The 23,648-nt window shown below is 53.8% G+C and overlaps 1 protein-coding gene across 1 annotated transcript in view; it reads left to right on the top strand.

The window, feature by feature from the left end:
- The window catches only part of ITGA3 (integrin subunit alpha 3), a 26,971-nt gene extending 3,323 nt beyond the window's left edge, over nt 1-23,648 (top strand). Inside the window, exons 2-25 of the mRNA XM_045526215.1 lie at nt 4,501-4,628; nt 4,937-5,016; nt 6,815-7,064; nt 8,812-8,898; nt 9,309-9,516; nt 9,966-10,162; nt 11,538-11,626; nt 11,765-11,901; nt 12,068-12,154; nt 13,110-13,177; nt 13,250-13,386; nt 13,988-14,137; nt 14,237-14,334; nt 14,642-14,789; nt 15,021-15,089; nt 15,676-15,755; nt 15,837-15,914; nt 16,448-16,550; nt 16,723-16,905; nt 17,080-17,202; nt 17,866-17,979; nt 18,976-19,074; nt 23,070-23,195; nt 23,507-23,648. Of these exons, the coding sequence (XP_045382171.1) occupies nt 4,501-4,628; nt 4,937-5,016; nt 6,815-7,064; nt 8,812-8,898; nt 9,309-9,516; nt 9,966-10,162; nt 11,538-11,626; nt 11,765-11,901; nt 12,068-12,154; nt 13,110-13,177; nt 13,250-13,386; nt 13,988-14,137; nt 14,237-14,334; nt 14,642-14,789; nt 15,021-15,089; nt 15,676-15,755; nt 15,837-15,914; nt 16,448-16,550; nt 16,723-16,905; nt 17,080-17,202; nt 17,866-17,979; nt 18,976-19,074; nt 23,070-23,195; nt 23,507-23,617 (2,950 nt within the window). The 3' untranslated portion in view covers nt 23,618-23,648. The remainder of the gene's footprint in view (nt 1-4,500; nt 4,629-4,936; nt 5,017-6,814; nt 7,065-8,811; nt 8,899-9,308; nt 9,517-9,965; nt 10,163-11,537; nt 11,627-11,764; nt 11,902-12,067; nt 12,155-13,109; nt 13,178-13,249; nt 13,387-13,987; nt 14,138-14,236; nt 14,335-14,641; nt 14,790-15,020; nt 15,090-15,675; nt 15,756-15,836; nt 15,915-16,447; nt 16,551-16,722; nt 16,906-17,079; nt 17,203-17,865; nt 17,980-18,975; nt 19,075-23,069; nt 23,196-23,506) is intronic.

Genomic DNA, 23,648 nt, shown 5'->3' with positions numbered 1-23,648 from the left:
CCTTGGAGGGAGAGGGACTGTTCTCTGGGAAGTGGTTACTGACACCCTCCGCCCCAGGACCTGCTCCATCATTCCCTCCTGGGAATCCAGGTGTCCTGGCCTGGCCTGACCTCATGGGCTGCGGAGGATATCTCGGGGCCCTCTGTCCCTTTCACCTTTGCTGGGAAATGAGCGTGTCTGAGAAGCCTAGGGCGGGAGTGGCTGTGGCTCCTGAAATGAGGTCATGCCTGAGGTAGGCAGGAGCCAGGCTTACCTGCTGTGCTGTCCTAAATCATGTTTCCCCGGGCAGGGCGGGTGCCTGGCAGCCTCCAAGGCTCGTGCCAGCAGAAATGGGCACAGCAGCTGTGGCTCCAGGCAGAAGGCCCACATGTGTGTGTCCTTTTCCTCTGGCTCTCTCCAGTGACGAGCCAAAGGGTTTTCAGTTGGGCTGGAGGTCAGGGAAGGCTGGTCTTGTAGGAAAAGTAGGAGCAACAGGGACTTGGTCAAAGCTAAACAAGGGAGGAAGAGGATGTCCCTTACAGTAAGAGAGATTGAGGTTAGATGTTGTGAGGGATGCCCTAAGGGGTCGAATATGGAAAAAATACCAAAGAGCCAGGGAAGGGGAGAAGAAATAAGAAAAACAGCCTTGTTCTTTCGTATTGGAGGCTTGGGCAGGCCTCTTTCTCCCGGCCTTTCTCATTCTCTTGCTCCCTACAGCTTGTTGCTCTGGTTCTAGGGCTGAGTCACCAGTGGGGAGAGGGGGCTGGATGAGCAGTGAAGGAGGAGTAGGGGAGGATGGGGAGGGCTGCAGCTTCAGCTACCATAGGAGCAGCCTCTGGGGAGCTGGTTAATTCGGGCAGCAGGGCTGGCACAGAGCTGGATCCAGGCATCCGAGAGCTGCCCCCACCCCTACCCTGGGGCTCCGGGCTAGAACGAGTCCCCTCCCCACCTGCTTTCTGGCCTGGGGAGGGAGGGAACACAGGTGGCTAGGGACCCAAGCAGTAAGCCACAGGGGCCCTGCTGGCCTGTGTGCTAGATCCTCTGGCCCCCCTCTGAATCTTCCCACTGGAGCCACTGAGCACCCTGAGGTGAGGGTATCCAGGAAGTTGAATCTTATAGGCTGTTTCTCCTAGCATCGCCCCACCCTAGTGCCCCCTGGGGGCCTGATCTTCTTTGGGGTGAGCCACTATGGTGCCCTGAACTCTCCTGGGCCCCATGCTCCAGCCTTCTCCGATTCTATTGCTTTCTGCTCGGCTGTTCCATTAGCTATGAACTGCCGCGGAAAGAGTGCCGGGGCAGGGGTGAGGAGGTGCTTTTCCGGAACTTGGAGCTCAGGGGGTTCCCCAGAGGCCAGGAGGGGCTGTCTGGCTGGAGCCATCAGAGGGTGAGGAGACAGTATTTGAAAGCCCTTGAGAGGTCATTTTACCCATCCCACTACCTCCAGGGGACTGGGGCTCTCTGCTCCCCCCAGTGCAGCCTGACTCCAGGAGAGGGGCGATCCCAGCTCCTGTCTTCCGTGCTCTAAGAGCTCCATCTAGGCCTCTCCCTCTTTCTGACCTCCACTGGGAGGATGGGCTCAGTGGTCTGGAAGGAGTCGGCTTTTGCACTTTGTGATCACTTGGACCAGACGCAATAGCCGGTGGCTAGCTTAGGTGCTCATTTGCATGGTAATTTATATTTCATTTGCATATCAGTAAGGTCTCTCCCACCCTCTGTATTCTCCAGCCCCCGCTGCACACACATGGCTGTGGCTGGAAGAAGCTGGACCCGAACCTCTGCACACCCGCCTTCCCCCATCCATGCGCAGGCCTCTGGCTGTAGACCCATTGGATCCTGGGCTGGGAGCCAGAGGGCCTAAAAGGGCTTCTGAGCAGGCCAAGTAGGAGCTAAAAATACTCCAGGGGGGTTAGGGGGGCTCCCTGTGGAATCTCTGAGAAGGGAGGGGCCTGGGATGGGGGGCTGGGTTTAGAGCCCTGGTCTTGCACCTCCCCCACCAGTGGGCACAAGGCTGGCTTGGGGCAGAGGGTGGGAGGGTAAAGGTGGTAAGGGGGTTCATTTCAATCCAGTTGCCATTCATGCCCAGCTTTGCATGCTCAATACCTCAGGAGGCTAGGACGAGGGGTCCCTCAGTCCTCCCAGCTGAGACGAGGGAGCCGGGACGGCATGGAGACCCTGCTCTTCAGCCACCTCTGACCCAACACTTTGGGCAAGGCAGTGGCGGAGGTGGCAGCAGCAGAGGCAGGGGTGACATTCCCATTCCACTGTATGCCCTGGAGGCAACTTGAGCTCCCCAGGGCCCTCTCACTCCCTGAGAACTGGACTCTTTCAAGGTCATTGTAGCCAACCCCCAACCTCCACCTCTAGCCAAATCTGATCTCCCACCCTAGAATGACTCTAGCTGCCAACACTCACCCCCACCTCGGTGATCACCTGGTATCCTCAGGCCCTGGAAGTCCTCCTGACCATCCCTGCTCCCTCGAAAGGACCCAAGCAGTCTGTTCTTTACCCTCTGCTCCATGTTCCCGCACCTGGCAGGGCAGAAATTCCTGGGTCCCTGCAGGGCTGCCTGAGGTCATGGTAGGGCCAGCCTTGGTGCCAGAAGAAATCAGAGCAACAGTGCTCGGGTTGGCCATGGCTTCATAGTCATAAAACCTTTTTGCAGAATAAACCCACTTGTTCCTCCAAAAACTCCAGAAGTCAGCAGAACAGCTGCTGTCCCCATTTTACAGACCAGGCACTCAAGGCCCAGAAAGGAAAAGGAAATTGCCCCTTCAGGGAGAACAAACCCTAGAACCAGGTCCTCAGGCTCCAGGCCGAGAGGCTCCTTTCCCAGGGCATGGCTTCCTTCTCTCAGGTGTCAGGCACACCTGGGGGCGGATGTCCATGGATGGTCAGGCAGCGGACTCAGGACTCATCGAGGCTCTTCCCCAGCCCAGACAGAAGGGGACTACTCAGGCCTGGCTGCCACCCTAGCTCCCTGCCAGCCTCCCTGGCTGGGAAGCTTCCCTCCTGTTCCCAGGAACACTTCCCCAGGGTGAGGTGCAGGCGAGGTCCCTCCCAGCACCCCCAGGCAGTGCATTCCTGACTCCCAGTGGGAGGAGGCACCCCAGGCCCCGGCATGCCCAGGCCCTGCCCTGCCCACTCCCTGCAGCCTACACTCACAGAGTCCCAGGCAGCCACGGCTTGGCACTTCCAGACTCTGGCAGGAGGCCCAGAGCCCAGGTTCTGAGCCGGGAACCACAGAGTGATAGCGTTGCTGGGGCCAAATGGAGGGGCACCTGGGAGGTGCTTGTCACCCAGGAGGCTGGGTCCATCAGGATTGAGGAGGGTGTCCTGGCAGAACATGGAGAGGCCACAGGGAGATGACGTGGGGAGAAGAAGGGAGGGTAGAACTGGCGTCTCCAGCTGGAGTGTGCAGATTTCATCCAGATGTTCTGTGGTGGGCAGAGGAATCTGCCTCTTTAAAAAATACCCCAGGGATTTCTGATGCTGATGGCCCAAGGACTGTCCTCCGAGTTGGTATTTCAGGGTTGACCCCTGCCTCTGTGTGCTTTAGCCACCCCCCTGGTATGGGATGGGTTGCCAGGCCCTAAGCATCCTTGTAGGAACTTGCGGTTGGCATCTCCCAAGATGGGTTCTGGGCAGGGTGGGGGCAAGATGACAGTCCTTGCCCACCCTTCCCTCAGGCCCTCCCACTGGGAACTCTGCTCTGGGGCCACACCGTCCAAAGTGTCAGGCACCCACTCGCACCCCATACCCTGTGTCCCTGTCCCAAGGCGGGGTGGTGGGGGAGGTGTTGGACATCACCTGGGTCACTTACAGGCCCAGGCCTCCACGATCTAAGTCCAGAGATGGCTTGAGGAGGAAGGACCCAGACAGCCCATCCCACCCACTCACAAGTTCTCCTCCCTTTGGAACCCCCAGAATTTGAACCCTATGCCAGGATTCCTGCAGTCTTGCTCTCTTCTGGTCTACCTTCAGCTCAGAGGCCAAAGCATTCCTTCCAAAACCCAGATCTGACCACGTCACTTCCCTGCCTAATATCCATTCGTGGCTCCCCCATGTCCTTCCCATCCTCCCCTCCTTTCTTCCTCGGGTGTCCCCAGACCCCAGCTATGCTGAAGGTCTTGCAGACCCCTGAGTCACCCTGCTTGCTGTTGCTTCTTGGCCCTTGTACATGTCATACCTAAAGTGCCCTTCCTGCCCTTCTTCACCTAGCGAGCCCGGGTCATCATCCTCACCCTCAGACTGGGTCACCTCCCCTCCGGATGACTGCCCCCCACCCCTGAATCTGGGCCTGTGAGCTTCCTGCTTCCCTCTTGTGAGGCCCTGACTGCAAGTGTCTGTTTCCTCGCCTGCCTTCCCCTACACTGGACACTCCTGAGGGCAGGGGCTGGGACCCACTCGTCTCTGGAACCCCGGAACCTGGCATAGAATCTGTAAATGCCTGTCGAGTTGCACTTGGTTTGAAGCTGGCCTTGGGGAGTCTGAGCTCAGACCTACCTCCCTCCCTGCCCCCAGGCTCCTGGCTGGTGCCCCCCGGGAGCTTGCTGTGCCCGATGGTTACACCAACCGGACCGGTGCTGTGTACCTGTGCCCACTCACTGCCAGCAAGGACGACTGTGAGCGCATGGACATCACAGAGAAAAGTGAGGGGAAGGGGCTGGGGACCAGTGCTGGGTTGGAGGCCTGGCAGAGGGGCAAACAGGGAGAAGGAGCTGGAGGAGATACCAGGGGCAGTTTCTAGTCACTTCTTGTCCAGCTGGGAAGAGAGCTTGGTGAGAGTGGGACTGTGTGGGACTGGGGAGCTCAGTGAGAACAGGCTGGGTGAGGGGCACGGGGAGGGCTGCCCTGCTGGGGGGGAAGGCCCAAGACGACCAAGCCCTGCCCTCTCGTGGCTTTAGGCACTGGGGTATGGAGTGAGGTGCCCAGGCTCATGATCCCTCCGTGCCCACAGGTGACCCTGACCATCACATTATTGAGGACATGTGGCTCGGGGTGACTGTGGCCAGCCAGGGCCCTGCAGGCAGAGTCCTGGTAAGTGGGTGCTCAGCATCGGTTCCTCCACCCCCACCCAGCTCTCTCCTTCATCTCCCAGGGGCTGGGAGGAAAGCGGAGAGCAGCAGAGGGGTCCTCGGTGCATGTTCTGGGGCCTGTGCAAATGTCCGTGTCTCTGGCCTCGTGTCCCTTGCTCCCTGAGCTCCTGGGGAGGGGGGTGTCTGGCGCCCTCCCAGGGCCCGGCACGGCCTGAGTCCTCTCTGACTCAGCCACCAGCCACTTCCTCCCCATACCCATGCTGGGTGCTCACCCGTCGTGGGACTGAGCCGAGGGAACGGCAAGGAGGAAAGGGCAGAGAAGGCCCCGGGCGGCGCTCCTTCCTGGGAGGCTGGCTGCCAGAAGAGGCACAGCCCTGCTGACCCAGCTCAGTCGGCTCTGGTTTGGGTGCCACTCCCTGATGTCACTTGTCACCTCCCATCCACATTCTTCAGTAGTGCCCCCTGAGGTCTCAATTTATGGGTCCCAGATGGATACTTTTTTCTTCATTTTCTAAATTAATGTAAAATTTATGTGCCGCGAAATGCTCACATTTTAAATTTCAGTGAATTCTTGACAAATGTTTATACCTGTGTAACCAACACCCTTTAACGATACAGCACTTTTACATCACTCCAGAAAGTTCCCTTGTGCCCCTTTCCAATCAACTACCACCCCCGTAGCCCTCACTGCCGTGATTTCTGTCACCTTTGAACACAGTTTTAAGCTCTGGGTTTACATTAGTTCACTGAGATGCCTTCTCAAGACCCCTGTTATGGAGGGCTGTGGGTTTAGGAATCCATTTAAAGCGATTCTGGGCACTGGGTCCTTTAGCAGTTATCTACTCACCCTTCCATCCATTCATTCCACAAGTATTTAGTGAGCACCTACTGTGTACCAAACACTAGAAACTTAGCGGTGGCTCAGGGCAGCTCAGGTGCTATGCTAGTGGCGCTCACAGCAGGAAGGGGACACAAAAAACAAGTAAACAAGACCTAGGTCTGTTTCTGGATTTTGTCTGGCCTCAGGCTGTTTTAAAACACCATATTCGGATCCATTGATTTGCCTGGTAAATCTGTATTAAACACCTAGGGTGTACCCGAAGAAACTGTGCACAGATTCTCCCCCGTGAGGCAGCGCAGCCGACTGCCTGAGAGCTGAGAGTTTGGAAACAGACAGCCTTGGTGTGGATACTCTGTCTCTCTCTTGATGTGAGATCTTAGGCAGGTGACTACGCTCCCTGTGCTTCAGTTTCTTTATCTGAAATGGAGAAAATAATCGTCCCGCCACCGTAGGGTTGTTATTAGGCTTAAAAGCTAATTCGTGAAGAGCTAAAAATTGTGCCTGACATAGAAGAAGCACTCAGGAAGGGTTAGCTGCTGCTATTATTGTCAGTATCATATCGTTATTCTTTTAATAATGGTTCTTTCAATGAAAGGACAGGGTCATTGGGATGGCAGAGAAGCAGGTTCCTAATCTTTCTGTAAATAGCCTCTTTTAGACCCAAGAGCCTGAGCCCCACAGTCCCTCATCCTTCCCCCATTTCTCTTTCCCAAGATCTCTAAGCCATTCTCAAATCCAAACCTTCTGGCTTTCCAAAAAGTGTTCCCGACCTTCAGAGCAGATTTCTGAATTCTGGAAAGGAGACGCAGGCTTAAGTCTCACTGTGGGAAGAAAGAGAAGCCAGGAGAACGCCTTCAACTCCTCTCCTGCACAGCCAGAGGTGCACAGGGCAAAGGAGACAGCTGGCCCTGGGTCCCTGCTCCTGACCAAGGCTGCGTGTATTGGGGGGGGTCCCCAGGTCTGTGCCCACCGCTACACTCAGGTGCTGTGGTCGGGGTCTGAGGACCAGCGCCGCATGGTGGGCAAGTGCTACGTGCGAGGCAATGACCTAGAGCTGGACCCCAGCGACGACTGGCAGACCTACCACAACGAGATGTGCAACAGCAACACCGACTACCTGGAGACGGGCATGTGCCAGCTGGGCACCAGCGGCGGCTTCACCCAGAGCACTGTGTACTTCGGTGCCCCTGGTGCCTACAACTGGAAAGGTGGGGACCATGGGGGAAGGGAGGAGAGGTAGAGACCACCCACCCCAGTTAGCCGTGGGAACAGCCAGGCCAGACCATCCACATGGGGGACAGAAGAACCAGGACCCCCATGCCAATACCAGCAAGCACCATGACCTTACTATTTTATAGCACTTGCTATGTGCCAGGGGCCTTACACATATTATCCCAATCGCTCTCAAAATACTCTTAGGAGGCAAGTATTATTGTACCCATCTTATAGAAAAGAAAACTGAGCCTTAGAGAAGTAAATTGCCCAAGGCCAACAGTAAGTTATGAAACCTGGATTGGCATGCAGGTCCATCTGACTTCAGTTTAACCATTTAAAAACTTATTTTAAAAATAGCCTGGGCATCGTGGCTTACTTTTGTCATCCTAGCACTCTGGGAGGCCGAGGCAGGAGGACCGCTTGAGCTCAGGAGTTCAAGACCAGCCTGAGCAAGAGTGAGACCTTATCTCTACTAAAAATAGGAAAACTAGCTGGTCATGCTTGCAGTCCCAGCTACTTGGGAGGCTGAGGCAGGAGGATTGCTTGAGCCCGGGAGTTTGAGGTTGCAGTGAGCTATGATGATGCCACTGTACTCTACCCAGGGTGACAGAGTGAGACTCTGTCTCGATTATAAATAAATAAATAAATAAGGAAACTAAATCCCCCTCCTCATTCCCCCATTTCATAAAAAAATTTAAAAAATATATTAAAAATAAAACATGTTCCCAGTACAACTACTAAATAGTACAGTAGGAATTGGTAAAAGAGTAAAAGTGCCCCTCGTCCCACCCATCTCCCTTGTCCCATTTCCAATGTTAACAGTATCTTGTGGATCCTTCCAGACTTATTTTTGAATATGTAGCTATCTTTAAAAAAACAAAAAAACCCACAAACAGAATCATATTAACATGCTGTTCTGCTCCTTTCTCTTTATGACTTCTCCAAAGTCGTGGGTATTTTTTCATGTCAATACATCTAGGACCAACTTTTTAGGGGATGCAGAATATTTCCTTTTATCAAGACCCATGCTTGTAACTACCATGCTATACACTGTGTCACAGGTATCTGATGGCTGACACTCCCTCCGACTCTTTGCCTCTCTCCCTGACACAGGTTGTAGCCACAGCAATCCCTCTCCCGCTAGCAAGCCCTTACTGTTGCAGAATCAGCAGGCAGAGGGAGCCCTGAACCTCCTCTTGACCAACAGGCAGCCTGGGGCATAGTCACAGCTCTGGGCTCACCTAAGACCGAGGCTTCTGCCCCCTCATCTGGTCCTGCCTCCCAGCCCCTGTCCCTTTAGAACCTTGGTAGGGTCACAGGTCCTCTCCAGCACAACCTGAGGAGCAGGGGCCAGGTAGGCAGCCTGAGTCTGGGGACAGGACCAGAAGGAGGTGATGGTGCAGAGTCCAACCTCAGCATCCAGAAAGTAGGGAAATGCCATCCAGTGTTTAATACCCAGGAGCCTGGGCGACTGGATTCCAGCCATGTCTCTATAACTAGCTCCCCATGGGACTGTGAGCATGTCAGTTTCCCTCCCTGAGCCTTGTTTTTCTCATCTGCAAAGTGTGGGTCACCATTCTACCTCACTGCATTGTTAAAATAAAGAGGAAGTGATTTACAAATGGTGAAGCCCTCACAAATAAAAAGGATTATCCTTTCCCAGTGGGGGGCTGGATAAGGTGGAGGAAGGAGGTAGTGACTTATACTCCTCCCACATCCCCTCCCCAAATCCTTGTGAAGGAAACAGCTACATGATTCAGCGGAAGGACTGGGATTTATCCGAGTATAGTTACAAGGACCCAGAGGACCAAGGAAACCTCTATATTGGTGAGTGCGGTTATGGTGGCCCATTGGGTGGCAGAGGGAGAAGGGGGCTCAGCCCAGGCACCCTGGCTTCTTACCTTCAGTGCCTGGTGCAAGAATGAGGCCAGAGTGCAGGTGTGACTAGTGGCATTTAGCTCAACTAGGATACACTTATGGAGCACCACCTGTATGCCTTGCCCTGTTCCAAGCTCCCAAGATGCAAAGTCCCCACCATCATGGAGCTCATAGCACAGTGTCTAGGGGCTGAATGGGGCCTGGCTACTGGGCATCTGGGGTCCAATTTCTTGGCCAACTTGGAATGGTGGAATAGAAGGTCATGAGGGCAGGGAGAGGGGACAGACTAGGGCCATGGGTCCAGAGCAGGAGGGGACAAAGTACCCCAGCCTTCACTGACCATCTTCCCCTAATTCCAGGGTACACGGTGCAGGTAGGCAGTGCCGTCCTGCACCCCACGGACATCACCATTGTGACGGGTGCCCCGCGGCACCGACATATGGGTGCTGTCTTCTTGCTGAGCCAGGAGGCAGGCGGAGACCTGCGGAGGAGGCAGGTGCTGGAGGGCACGCAGGTGGGCGCCTATTTTGGCAGCGCCATTGCCCTGGCAGACCTGAACAACGATGGGTGAGAATCTAGGGACATCCTCTGAGCCCAGGGAGAGAGGTGGGGGAGGGTGGGCTTGCCCAAGCCAGGTCAGGGAAATGGAGGTTTTGCACTTGTGCATTTGTCTGTGTGCTGTTTTCAGGGATTTGCAATCAGACTTTATGGGAGTTTGGGTGTTTGCGTGTCATTTGCATGACACCTGCACTTGCTTGTTGGTGACTATCATTTGACTGGCTCCGGTGGCTGTGGGCTGTTTGGGTATGATCTGTGCCCGCATGCTTCTCCATGACATGTGTTTTCTATTTGGTGGGTCATGCTGGTATTTCTATGTCCTTCTCATGACCTATGGCCAGAGGAGCCGTCTGCACACCTGTGTGCCCCGGCACCATCATGCCTGTTAAACGAGAGTTATGCTGCATATTGGGGGCTGACCTCACACTCCCGTTCCCTGTTCCTTCTCTCCTGTGCAGGTGGCAGGACCTCCTGGTGGGTGCCCCCTACTACTTTGAGCGGAAAGAAGAGGTAGGAGGTGCCATCTATGTGTTCATGAACCAGGCGGGCACCTCCTTCCCCACCCACCCCTCCCTCCTCCTTCATGGCCCCAGTCGCTCCGCCTTCGGCTTCTCCGTGGCCAGCATTGGTGACATCAACCAGGATGGATTCCAGGGTATGAGCCAGCACCCCTCCCCCAGCACCCCCACTGACTGAGCGCCAGCTGCATACCAGGCTAGACAGGGCCCACAGAGGAGACTGGATGGTGCCGGGCTCAGGGAGTGCAAAGCAGTGCTGGAGAGAGGGTGTGCAGAAGGGGCAGCAGAGGCGAGCTCAGGGGGCCCCCCTGGAGCAGCTGGCATGCTGCCGTGCCACCCAGGCTGGGCCGAGAACGCTCCAGGGGCAGGAGCAGAAGGACACAGCACAGGCAGGGGAACTTGCCTGACGTGCCCAAATCTGAAGCAAGGCTGGGGAATTAAGACCATGAATGTGGTGTCTCAGGTGTGAGATGATAGGGCTGGGACAAGGTGGCAGCACTGGATAGAGGGGTCATCACTAGTGCTCTGCAGGACTTGGGGACCAATCTGCGGTGGCAGGGAGAGGGACAGACCCAGCGATTGAGCCTGGGTGCCACAGAAGCACCAGCCTTATCTGGAAGTAGCTTCTCTGACAACCTCAATACCCCAGGACATAGCTGAGACGCAAGAGAAAGGCAGAGGCGCCTCTGAAGACCCAAATAGGTGCCAGAAAGTTCAGTCAACAAAGACCAAGCGCTTACTACAGAATAGTCAGGACCTACTCACTCTTCCTTTACACACTTTACTAACAGGCTTGCCTTTCTGTTTCCCTAGGCCTTATCAGATCAAAAGCAGCAAACCAGAAAGAGTTCAGTAAAGTTCAGAAAGATAATAAAATATTTTAGGTTTATTCACAGTTAGAATTTTTAAAGTCTTGACTTTCAGTAAAGTGCACTATAGTGTTATGATTAAAGTCTCAGTCCCTGGTGTTAGACAGACATAGGCTCAAATATCTTCTTCTCTACTCATTAGTTGTGTGACTCTGGATTTTCTGAGTCTGTTCCCTCATCTATAAAGTGGGGACAGGAGTACCTACCCCACAGCACTCTTGTGAGGATTAAACAAGATGAATGCTTGGTAACTAACCGGCAGGGTCACCAATGGAGAAACCTTCTCGGCCCCTGCTGGTAATGCCATTAGAAGAGCCAGGTGTCCGAGAGGAGGTTGGTGGGGGAGATGGAAGGGCAAAACCCCAGGCCAGGTCAGGAATCTGGGGCGTAGGCCTGACTGTGGCATTAACTTGCTGTGTTACTTTGGGGAAGTCACCTCCCCTCTCCTGAGCTCTCCTTCCCCCCATGGAAGGATCCCAGTGTTAATCCTGAGCCACAGAGCTCTGCCCTCTCCCTGATGTTCAGAGCAATACGAGGCAGGGTGAGGTCAAGGCCATATTGGGCTCTATGGCCTGGAGCACAGGGTTAGGGAGATGCGGGGCCCAGAGTCCCTGGGTGACCTGGGCCCATCTCCTTTCCCCAGACATTGCTGTGGGAGCCCCCTTCGAGGGCTTGGGCAGAGTGTACATCTACCACAGCAGCTCCAGAGGGCTCCTGAGACAGCCCCAGCAGGTATGGACGGACGGGGATGGGTCAGCTGCCTCCGACAGCTGAGGTGGGCCTTCCCTCCTTTCCCTCACCCCCCCCTTCCCTGCTCCCCGAGGCCCCACTCCTCAGAGCCTCCCCCCACCACTGCCCCCTTTCCCCCAGGTGATCCACGGAGAGAATCTAGGACTGCCTGGCTTGGCCACGTTCGGCTACTCCCTGAGTGGGCAGATGGACGTGGATGAGAACTTCTACCCGGACCTGCTGGTGGGGAGCCTGTCAGACCACATCGTGCTGCTGCGGTGAGCTGGGGGGCGGTGGACAGGGGCCCTTCTCTTCTCTGTCCATGTCTGCCTGGAGCCCCATCGCTGTCCGTCTTCCGCACCAGGACTACAGCAGCCTGAGCCCCAGCCTGGCTTCGGGCAGGCAGGAGGCACTGATATACGTTTGGCTCTGTTGTCTCTGCAGGGCCCGGCCTGTCATTAACATCGTCCACAGGACCTTGGTGGCCAGGCCAGCTGTGCTGGACCCCGCACTTTGCACAGCCTCCTCCTGGTGAGATTATCAGCCCACTCTGCCCACCTACTCCTCATTTATGGGAAGGCCACATGGGGCTCCAGCTCCCAAACCCCTTCCCTGGCAACTCCTGGTATCCTACCTTTAGAGAGTTGATGCTTGAGGTCAGTGCTTGCCCTTCCTACCCAACCTCATTAAAAAGCAAAATTCCTTGTAAGAGGTAATGGATGAATTGGGGGGCAGTAGAGTATAGTGGTTCAGAGTGAGAGCTCTGGGCTGCCTTGTTCAAATCCCAGCTGTGCCTTTGCAGGGGTGGGGTGGGCTGGGGAAAGTGAGGTTGCAGAGAAAGAGGAAGCAGGAGGATGCATTTAAGTGGACTGATGTAGGGAAGGAGAATCACCTTGGGCACATTGTTAATCTCTCTTAGTCTCAGATTGCTTGGCTGTAAAACAAAATTGGTAATAACCAATTCACTGGGTTGTTGTGATAATTAAATGAGGTAACATACAAAACGTCCTTAGCACAATAGTCTGTGTGCCTTAAGTGCTCGAAAAATGTTAGTTGCTAAGAAAGTGACAATAATGATGGTGATGACCCCAAGGGCTTTATGTGAATGAGGATATTGGGTCAGAAGGCAGAGGGAGACAGAGCAGGGAAGCAGCGGGGTGGGTGGTGGAAGGAGATCTGGACTGGGGACCAGGAGACCTGGGTTCAAGACTGGGCTGAGCCACCCACTGACTGATGACTTTGGATAAATCCTTCTGTTCTCTGCACCTCAGTTTCCCCACTGGTGATCTCTGTTTTCTATGGCTGCAATGGGAGTAGGAGGGAAGGGGCCAGGGACACCACAGACCAGCTCTGTGGACTTTCCAGTTTTGCCCCTGCCTTTCTCCAGAAGGGCTTGGTTTCACTTTGCACGGTTTGGGGGCAAGAGCTAGGGCCTGGATATCTGTGTTCCGCTGTGACCGGGCCCTCCCGTATGTCCCCTCAACAGCGTGCAGGTGGAGCTGTGCTTTGCTTACAACCAGAGTGCCGGGAACCCCAACTATAGGCGGAACATCAGTGAGTATCGGGGTGCAGATTGAAGGGGAGCATACCCGTCTGGCCATTTGCTGACTTCCTGTCTACCTGCAGCCCTGGCCTACACCCTGGAGGCTGACCGGGACCGAAGGCCGCCGCGGCTGCGCTTCGCCCGCAGCCAGTCAGCTGTCTTCCACGGCTTCTTCTCCATGCCCGAGATGCGCTGCCAGAAGCTGGAGCTGCTCCTGATGGTGAGGGTGGGGCAAGGGGCAAGATGAGGGCTCCAGGATCCCTGCAAGAGGTGCCCAGTGTCCCCCCAGGTCAAGAGTGAGGGACTGGAGTCTTCCCAGAGACAGAGATCGGGAAAGCCAGCCCGGAAGGCCATAGGTGCATAGGGGAACAGTGCACAACACACAGTGGGAGAGATGGAGACCCTTGGGGTGGGGATGGGGCCAGAGGGCTTAGCACCTCTGAAAAAAAGTGAGGGGTGTGGGAGCTCTTAGCTCAGCTCACCTCTGAGAAAAAGGGGTTCCCGAGTGGGGATAGGCTCAGTCCCTCTCTGGGACATGGGGGTGGAAGGGGAGAGCGGAACCTGGGGACCCTATGGATGAGGAGACTCAACCCCGTTCCCCAGTGACCCCTGGGGAGGAGAAGCCCTATCTCCTCTCTTAGGGGCTCAAGATCGTAGGAAGTCTCAATTTGGGGATCATATTAGACGGGGTTAAGCCTAACTGTGGAGTTTTCAGGGTGGAGGGGACCCCAGCTCCTCCCTGGGATTCAGAGTGGTGTGAAGGTTTCACTGGGGTCGGGGATGCTGTGCAGGGCTGGGCTTAGCTCGCCCTCCGTTCCCAGGACAACGTCCGTGACAAACTCCGCCCCATCATCATCTCCATGAACTACTCTTTGCCTTTGCGGATGCCTGATCGCCCCCGGCTGGGGCTGCGGTCCCTGGACGCCTACCCGGTCCTCAACCAGGCGCAGGCACTGGAGAACCACACTGAGGTGGGTGAGGCCAGGGCCTGAAAGGCGGGGGCCTGGAGGGCTGTGGGGCGAGAGGGTACCCTGGGTGGTGCGGCCCTTCACGCCTCCGGCCACCCCCAGGTCCATTTCCAGAAGGAGTGCGGGCCGGACAACAAGTGCGAGAGCAACTTGCAGATGCGCGCGGCCTTCGTGTCGGAGCAGCTGCAGCGGCTGAGCAGGTGGGCGCTGGGCCGCGCTGATTGGCCGATGCAGGGCGGGGCTTCATTGGCTAGCAGGGCTTGGGGGCGGGCCTCACTGGCCAGGGGCGGGGCCTCATGCGAGGCGAGTTTAAGGGCAGGGGCTTTAATGGGTCAGGTAGGATGGCCGGAAAAGGGGCTCTCTCCTCCCGGCGAGACTAGAGGGCGGGGCCTGGCTATCCTGAGAAGGGACCTTTCTGACCTAGGAGGCCCGAGGGCGGGGCCTTGTTGATGTGGGGTTGCGCCCGGGGGCGGGGCTTTTGGCTGAGTCCCGGGTCACTCTGCCCAGGCTCCAGTACAGCAGAGACGTCCGGAAACTGCTCCTGAGCATCAATGTGACCAACGCCCGCAGCCCGGAGCGGGCCGGGGAGGACGCCCACGAGGCGCTGCTCACCCTGACTTTGCCTCCCGAGCTGCTGCTGTCTTCCGTGCGCCCGGTGAGTGCCCAGCAGCCGGCTCAGAGCCCAAGCAGGGCTCCACCAAGTGTTCGCATCCCAGTATGCCTGTCATGTATGTGTGTTGTCATTTGCCATGTGCCCCTTCTCTGGGATGGGCCCTACAGTAGCTCTGCTGCTTGGGGAGCCTAGGGCTTCCGACCCTGCACCGCAGGCAGGGAGGACAAGCCTCACCCTGACCTAACCCTGACCTAAATCGTCCTTTTTGCTCAGCCCGGGGCCTGCCAAGGTAACGAAACCATTCTCTGCGAACTGGGGAACCCCTTCAAACGGAACCAGAGGGTGAGCACTGGCCACATCCTCCCAGTCCTCAGGGGTCCCAGACTGCTCCTCCGACCAGCTTCTTATCCTTCCTGCTTCTGCCTGCCTGCTTCCCAGGCTTCCTTGAAGCTAAGAGCCAGAGTAGAGATCCAGGAGAGGGTGGGAAAAGGCCCTGAGACTAAGAAAAATGGGCCGGCCAGGGAGCTGTGCACAAAGCCAGAGCAAGTGGAGGCGAGCAAACCAATTTTACTAAGCACCAGCTGTGTGCCAGGCCCTCAGCCCAAAACTGCTTCTTTTATATGATATAATTCACACAACCATCTGAGGAGGTAGATGCTATTTTACAGAAGAGGGAACATAGACTTAGAAAGTTTCAGTAACTTGCTCAAGGTCAATGTTGTATAGCTCAAAAGTGGCAGAGATGTGACCCAAGAGAGAAAAGGGGGGGAAGGGAGAGAGAGATGAGGTGGGGAGGTGGAGACCACTCACCCAGAAGAGGAAGAGGAAGAGGCCAGAGAACTAATTCCCTAGTGCAGTGATCAGCCCCTCTCTCCCTCATGACATCACCCCTGCTGGACCCTCTTTGCCTCCCTGACCCTCGTGGCAGATGGAGCTGCTCATCGCCTTTGAGGTCATCGGGGTGACCCTGAACACAAGGGACCTTCAGGTGCAGCTGCAGCTCTCCACGTGAGTGACATCAAGAAGCCAATCTGAGTCGGGGCCGAGGTGTTCTGGGTCTCCCTCCTACGCCCTGCATTCCTTCCCCAGGTCAAGTCACCAGGACAACCTGCAGCCCATGACCCTGACTCTACTAGTGGACTATACACTCCAGGCCTCGCTGAGCATGTGGGTACCTCCCTCTTCCCTACCTCCCACCCCCAGCCTGCTGTGCCAAGCTAGTGCCTCCCTGCCCCAAGGTATCTCCCCAGCTCCCCTGACACCTCTCTTGGCCTGGTATCCTCAGGCCCTCACTCCCCCGGGTCATCCCTCCCCTTGACAACAGTAATCACTGTCATCATCATTATTTTTCCCCTGTAAAGCAGGTAGAAGTGGAGGAATCGGCCACCCTGGGGCTGAGATGTTGGTCCCTACCATTTCTTTAGAGCTCATCATCCAAAGATTTTATAGACATCACCTCATTGACAGAACTATGATGTAGCAACTGTTGTTAACTCCATTTTACAGATGAGGAAACTGAGGCTCAGAGAGGATAAATGGCTTGCTTACGCCATGTAGCTGGTAAATGGCAGAGCTGGGGCTTATTCCCAGGTCTGCCTGATCTCAGAGGAGCTGTAGTTAACCAGCTTTGGCACCCACCCCCTCTGCCAGGGCCCCCGTCTCCTGTTTCTCTATGACTACAGCATCTTCATGACCCCTAGGGTGAATCACCGGCTACAAAGCTTCTTTGGGGGGACAGTGATGGGCGAGTCTGGCATGAAAACTGTAGACGATGTGGGAAGCCCCCTCAAGTATGAATTCCAGGTAAGGGGACCTCTGGGGTCCTAGGCAGGGGACTTCGAGGAAGGACAATGGTTTTGTTTTTTTGTTTTTGTTTCTTTTCTTAGTTCTGAGGTCTGAGGGCGGGAGGATTGGGGATCAGTGAGATGGAGGTGGATTTTTAGGAGACAGTGACCATGACCTCTTGTACCCACAGGTGGGCCCAGTGGGGGAGGGGCTGGCAGCCCTGGGGACCCTGGTCCTCGGTCTGGAGTGGCCCTATGAAGTCGCCAATGGCAAGTGGCTGCTGTACCCCACGGAGATCACTGTCCATGGCAATGGGTCCTGGCCCTGCCTGCCACCCAGAGACCTTGTCAACCCTCTCAACCTCACTCTCTCTGTAAGCCATCAGGGACCTTGTATATGCATCTCATTTGCATGCTACGGGGCAGAAAGGCCAGTGTCTTCCCTCTCTCCCCTTTGGCAACCTGACTCTCCCCACCCTTTCCCCTGCCCCACCCCTGCGGCCACTTCTTCCTCCGCCCTCGCAGCAGATCTGCTCTTCCCTCTCCAGGACCCTGGGGACAGGCCGCCATCTCCACAGCGCAGGCGGCGACAGCTAGACCCAGGGGGAGGCCAAGGCCCCCCACCTGTCACTCTGGCTGCTGCCAAAAAAGCCAAGTCTGAGACTATGCTGGTGAGTGGCCAGGGCTGGGTTAGAGGGGAGTGTGCCCACCCCAGCACAGGCGTGTGGGCACCAGGGGGATAGGGACCCCTCACCGGGAGACCCTGGTCTGATGAGGTGCTGTGGCCCCGCCCTCAGCAGCCTCCACACAGTGGGGAGACTCATCCCCTGCCCTCAGAGGGCGCCCCCCTCTGCTGGGGGAGCATGCCACACAGAGGGCCAAAGGAGGGGACACTGGCTGTACTGCTGGGGGGATAGAGCTGCTCAAAGCCTTGGCCCTCAGGGTGGGGCACGGGGAGGGCAGGAGGAGTGTAGGGAGGGCATCGCGGGTGGCATGGGGTACCCCTGTAGGTCCCAGGGTCAGGGAGCTGGCGTGAACAAAGTCTCCGTGAGGGAGTGGGCTGGGAAGGGGTGTCGGAGGTTGGGCCTCGTTCACATGAGCAGGGACCAGATTTCCTGTTATCTGTGTGCCTGGCATTATAGGAGCCTGGCCCAAAGAATGTGTTTGAAAAGTCTAAGTATAGGGCTGGGGGCGTGTACACGGGTGAAGGGATGAGGTCAGGCCCCTCGAGTCCCCCGAGGGTGAGACAAAGCCTGGGAGGGGTCGAAGGGAAGGATTCTCCATGAAGAGCCCGGAGCCCAGACTGTCCCGCGTCTATTCCCTGCCCGCCTCAGAACTGCGCCACTGGCCGCGCCCGCTGTGTGTGGCTGGAGTGCCCCATTCCTGACGCTCCTGTTGTCACCAATGTGACCGTGAAGGCACGGGTGTGGAACAGCACCTTCATTGAGGTCAGTGCCTGGTTCTGGAGGTCTCCACTGCCAGCAGCTTGGGTGGGGGGAACCACAGGGACAGGGCGAGGCCAGGGTCACAGCAGGACTGTTTGCGTGTGTGTCTCTCGGTGTGTGTGTGAGAGACAGCATCGTATTGTATGCACGGTTGTACTCCTGTCACTGTGTGCCACGTCAGTGCTATGTCTGAGTCTCTGCGTGTGGATGTGTACATGTTTGTCTCCAGCCAAAGCGACCTTCGCTCACGTGTCCACTATTCTGTTATGTGTCCATCACTTTCCCACTTCCATGCCCTCGCCCAGGCCGTTCCTTGCCCCTGCAATGCCAGTTTCCACTCTTTCATCTCTGCATGTAAACGCCTATTCAGCCTTCAAGGTTTCCATGAGACGCGTCAGTGTCATTAGGGCCTTCTCTGACTTTTCAGCTAAAAATGACCTCTCTTCCCCACAGAAGACACCCATAGAACTTTCTCAAAAGCCACACATGCCACTTGTCATGCTGGACTCTGGGTTGCAGTTTACTCACGTGCCCAACCTTCTCATGCCATCTAGACCAAACACTTTCTGCACGTGACTAGATGATAAATCTTTTCAGCTTTGTGGGCCACAGGGTTTCTGTCGCAGCTACTGAGTTCTGCCACTGCAGCACAAAAGCTGCCTTAGACGAACGAATGGGTGTGGCTGTGTGCCAAAAATACTTTATTTACAAAGGCAGGTGTTGGGTCAGATTTAGCCCACGAGCCTGACCTAGACTGTGACCTTCGCTGTCTCTGCTGTCTCCAGCATCAAGCACAGGAACTGATGCACAAATGAATCAGAAATGAATGAATGATGTGCATTTGTGTGAGCAGGAGAGGCCTGGCTAACAGATCCTTTGGGGGCGCTGCTTAAGGATGCTGCCTGGTGGGAGGGTGACAGGGTGGGGGTGCTTAGGGTCAGGAGGGGGCTCAGAGGGGCTTCAGCTGCTTCTTTTGACCCACCTCTTGTCCCCCTCCAGGATTACAGGGACTTTGACCGAGTCAGGGTAGATGGCTGGGCTACCCTATTCCTCCGAACCGGCATCCCCACCATCAACATGGAGAACAAGACCACATGGGTGAGTGGCACGTTAACTAGGACAGCAGTCTCTGGCCAGGGCATGGGAGCACAGGGCATCTTTCAGGAGCATATGGACACACTTTAGCTATGTGGTTCCCAATCTCGGCAGCACGTTAAAATCATTTAGAGGACTTCTGATGTCTGGACCACACCCAGAGCAATTCAATGTGAGTTCCTAGGAGTGGAACCCTCGTACCGGTATGTTTCAGAGTACCCACAAGTGATTCTATTGTGTGGCCAGGGCTGAGAACCACTGCTTTAGCTTATTTGATCTGCACAACATCTCCATAACGAGTAGGGCTGGGATCGTATCTCTATTTGATGGCTGAGCAAACTGATGGCTCACAGAAATTGGGTGACCTGCCCAAAGTGGGACACCTTGTCAGGGGCTGGAACCTGGGCCTCCTGATTTTCAAACCCATTGACACATCCACTACAGACATGTCAGCTTCTGGCCACAGGCCATAAAGAGAGACAGGCAGGATAATAAGACAAAACAGAGGTTCAACCATGAGAACCTGATCAATATTTGCAGATGATGTGATGGTCTACAGGGAAGAATAGAGAAGTAGCCAAAAAGCTATTAGACCCAATAAGAGAATTCAGGAGGTTCAGGAGCTCAAAACAAGATCAAAATACTGAAGCCCAAAGGTTTCCGACGTGCTTGTAATAACCAATCAAAAATATAATTGAAAATATCCTATTCAAACTCATCAGAGAAATTATACAGCTTCTAGGAATAAACATAACAATAAATGTGCAATAAAAAATTGAATAATGGATGGAAAAAAGTCAGGAGTGTATTATCAAGTTGACAGATCTTCCCAAATCATTCCAGTCCCAGTAGAATTCAGAAAACTTGAAAAAACATTCCCAGACTTGATTTTGAGTTACAACTGGAAGAATAAATATGATATGAGATCCTACACATCATATCACATCTCCATGAGATACATATGGAGAAATGAATGGCCCGTTGATTAAATACATTATTGTACATTTCATAAAATAATGTAGCATTGAAGAGGTGGAGGACGGGCCAGAAAGATCAATGGAATGAAATAGAAATTTAGTTTATGATACAGATGACATTTTTAATCAGGGGAGAAAGGCAAATTATTAAGTAGTATTGGCAGAACATATTTGTAAAATAAAGATAAATCCCTACTTCATACCATAAACAAAAATATATTAAAGTTAGATTAAATTTTGGAATGTAGGAATTAAAACCTAACATGCTAGAATAAAATATAAAGAATAATTTATCATTTTAAAAAATTTTGTTTTATTTTTAGAGACAGGGTCTTGCTTTGTCACCCAGGCTGGAGTGCAGTGGCACAATCATAGCTCACTGTAACCTCAAACTCTTAGGCTCAAGCAATCCTCCTGCCTCAGCCTCCCAAGTAGCTGTGACTATAGGCACGTGCCATCACACCTGGCTAATTTTTGTATTTTTTGTAGAGATGCGGTCTCGCTCTTGCTCAGGTTGGCCTCAAGCAATCCTCCCACCTCAGCCTCCCAAAATGCTAGGGTTACATGTGCGACCACTGCACCTGGCCAATAGTAATCATTAATTATGGAAAGAGTAAGTTATTTTATTAAACCCAGAAGTCACAAAGGAAAAATGTGATGTTAGACTGTGTGAAAATTTAAATCTGTGTACAGCAAGCTTGTAAAGAAACTAAAAGAGCAAATAATATACTTTTTAAAAATTTTATAGCATATATGACAAAGTATTGATCATATTTTTTAATATATGAAGATAAAAGGCATAAACAGGCAATGTACAATGCTATGCATTCTTCGGTGTTTTGGTAAATATTTACGGAGTCCTTGCTGTGTAGCAGGTGTTGCTCTAAGCAGTTTACACACGTTAAACACATTGAATCCTCTCCAGCAACCTAAGAGGTAGATATTATCAGACCTCAACACAAAAAAAGATTACTATTAAATTATTCTGTAGGACCAGGCATGGTGGCTCATACCAGTAATCCCAGTACTTTGGAAAGGCCAAGGTGGGAGGATCACTTGAAGCTAGGAGTTTCAGACCAGCCTGGGCAACATAGCAAGACCTTGTCTCTACAAAAAGTAAAAAAAAAAAAAATTAGCTGGGCGTGGTGGCATGCGCCTGTAGTTCCAGCTACTTAGGAGGCTGTGGCAGGAGGATCGCTTGAGCCTGGGAGTTCAAGGTTACAGTCAGCTGTGATTGTGCCACTGCTCTCCAGCCTGGGTGACAGAGCAAGACCCTGTCTCTATTCAAGTTACTCACAAAGAACTATAAATAACAGCAGCAAGATTTTTTTTTTTGTCTATCAGATTGGAAAATATTAAAAAGAATAGTGCTGTCTGGTGCTGATGAGCTGGAGGGAAATGCTATCGATTGGAGGATAAATTGGTAGATTCCTTTTGGAGATGAAGTTGTCAAAATCTATTAAAATTTAAAATATCCATTTCCTTTGATCTAGCACATGAGAGTATATTATAAGGAACTAATAGGATAAGTATGTGAAGATAAATATATGGGAATATTTTAAAGGATTATTTATAATGGCAGAAAATTGGAAACAATCTAAATGTCTTTCAGTAGGAGATTGGTTCAATAAATTATGGTACATTTCCTGCAATGACTGTGTAGTCCTTAGAAGAGATTAGGTCGATCTTTATCAATTGACATGGAAAGGTGATGACACCAAGTGACGAAAGAAACAAGTTGCTTTAGAGCGTATGTTGTATGAGTCTATTTATGTGAATCATATGCATTTAAAAATACAGAAAGAGATTCACCAAAATATGGAAAGAGACTGAACGGAGATTATGGAGATATTTTTAGAGAGTAAAATACTGGGAACCTTTAATTTTCTTTATATCATCTATATTTTTAAAAAATAATCATCGAGATAATTTTAAAAGTGAAAATCATGTATAGTCAGAAAAAAGCTTACACACACACATATATCTCCATTGTAAGGGAAGAAAAAGAATGGTACTACATGCTATGCATTCTTCGTTGTTTTGGTAAATATTTATAGAGTGCTTGCTGTATAGCAAGTGATGCTCTAAACAGTTTATACATGTGTTTTTTGTTTTTTGTTTTTTTTTTTTGAGACAGAGTCTCACTTTGTTGCCCGGGCTAGAGTGAGTGCTGTGGCGTCAGCCTAGCTCACAGCAACCTCAAACTCCTGGGCTTAAGCGATCCTACTGCCTCAGCCTCCCGAGTAGCTGGGACTACAGGCATGCGCCACCATGCCCGGCTAATTTTTTCTATAGATATTTTAGTTGGCCAGATAATTTCTTTCTATTTTTTTACTAGAGACGGGGTCTCGCTCTTGCTCAGGCAGGTCTCAAACTCCTGACCTCGAGCGATCCACCCACCTCGGCCTCCCAGAGTGCTAGGATTATAGGCGTGAGCCACCGCGCCCGGCCTATACATGTTAATAAACACATTGAATCCTCCCCAGCCACCTAAGAGGTAGGTATTATCATAATTCCCATTTTATAGGTGAACAACAGAGAGGTTAAGTAACTTGCCCGAGGTCACACAGCTAGTGAGTAGCACAGCTGGACTTGAACCCAAGCAGTCAGGCTCCTGACCCCATGCTTTTGGCCATTCTGAGGTAGGCATTATGAACCCCTCATCAGAGAGCATGAAATGGGAGATTCAGAGAGGTGAAATTACCTGTCCAAGGTCACAGTTTGTTAGGGATGGAGCTGGTATCCAAGCTCAGATGTGTGGGTCACAAACCCAGACTCCAGGCTGCCTCCCAGATGGCAGTTGGGAGGCTACTGCTCTGGAGCCAAGTTTGTGCACAGGAGAAGCAGGAAGACTGATGGATCTGCTGATGTCAGGGGGCAGGCAGGCAGGGGCTTTCCCAGTCCCTGGCTGCCCCCTGCTGGCAGTAGGTCAAACAGCAGGTCCCTGGGCCCAGCTGGGACAAGTGAGTACAGGGCCTAAGGGGACAGACACAGGGCTGAGCCCTTCCCTCCCCTCTCCAGTTCTCTGTGGACATTGACTCCGACCTGGTGGAAGAGCTGCCAGCCGAGATCGAGCTGTGGCTGGTACTTGTGGCCGTAGGTGCGGGGCTGTTGCTGCTGGGCCTGGTCACCCTCCTGCTGTGGAAGGTTAGCACCCAGCCCACCCCTGGGACCCCCCCCTGGGGCCTCCTGCCAGCACACTCTCCGTCCTGCACCTCCCCATCCCGTTCCTCCTTCCATCTCACCCCCCAACTCCTCCCACCTCCCCCTCCCCAGCGTGCAGCCCTGCCTGGGTTAGTGGAAAGAGGGGCTCAGGAGCCCTGGCTTCTGGCCACACCACCAGGCCAGGGCTGGGACCCCAGCTCCCAGGCTCCCCCGCCCTGAGCCCCGGCCCATGAGTGCTGCTGGCGAGGACCCCCCACGCCCCCCTGATGGCCCCCACCTGCTCCCCTCCGCAGTGCGGCTTCTTCAAGCGAGCCCGCACTCGCGCCCTGTATGAAGCTAAGAGGCAGAAGGCGGAGATGAAGAGCCAGCCGTCAGAGACAGAGAGGCTGACCGACGACTACTGAGGGGGGCAGCCCCTCGCCCCCGGCCCACCCC

The sequence above is a fragment of the Lemur catta genome, chromosome 15 (genome assembly GCF_020740605.2).
Source record: "Lemur catta isolate mLemCat1 chromosome 15, mLemCat1.pri, whole genome shotgun sequence".
In the NCBI taxonomy this organism is placed as follows: Eukaryota; Metazoa; Chordata; class Mammalia; order Primates; family Lemuridae; genus Lemur; species Lemur catta.
This window is presented reverse-complemented; position numbering and strand designations above follow the sequence as displayed.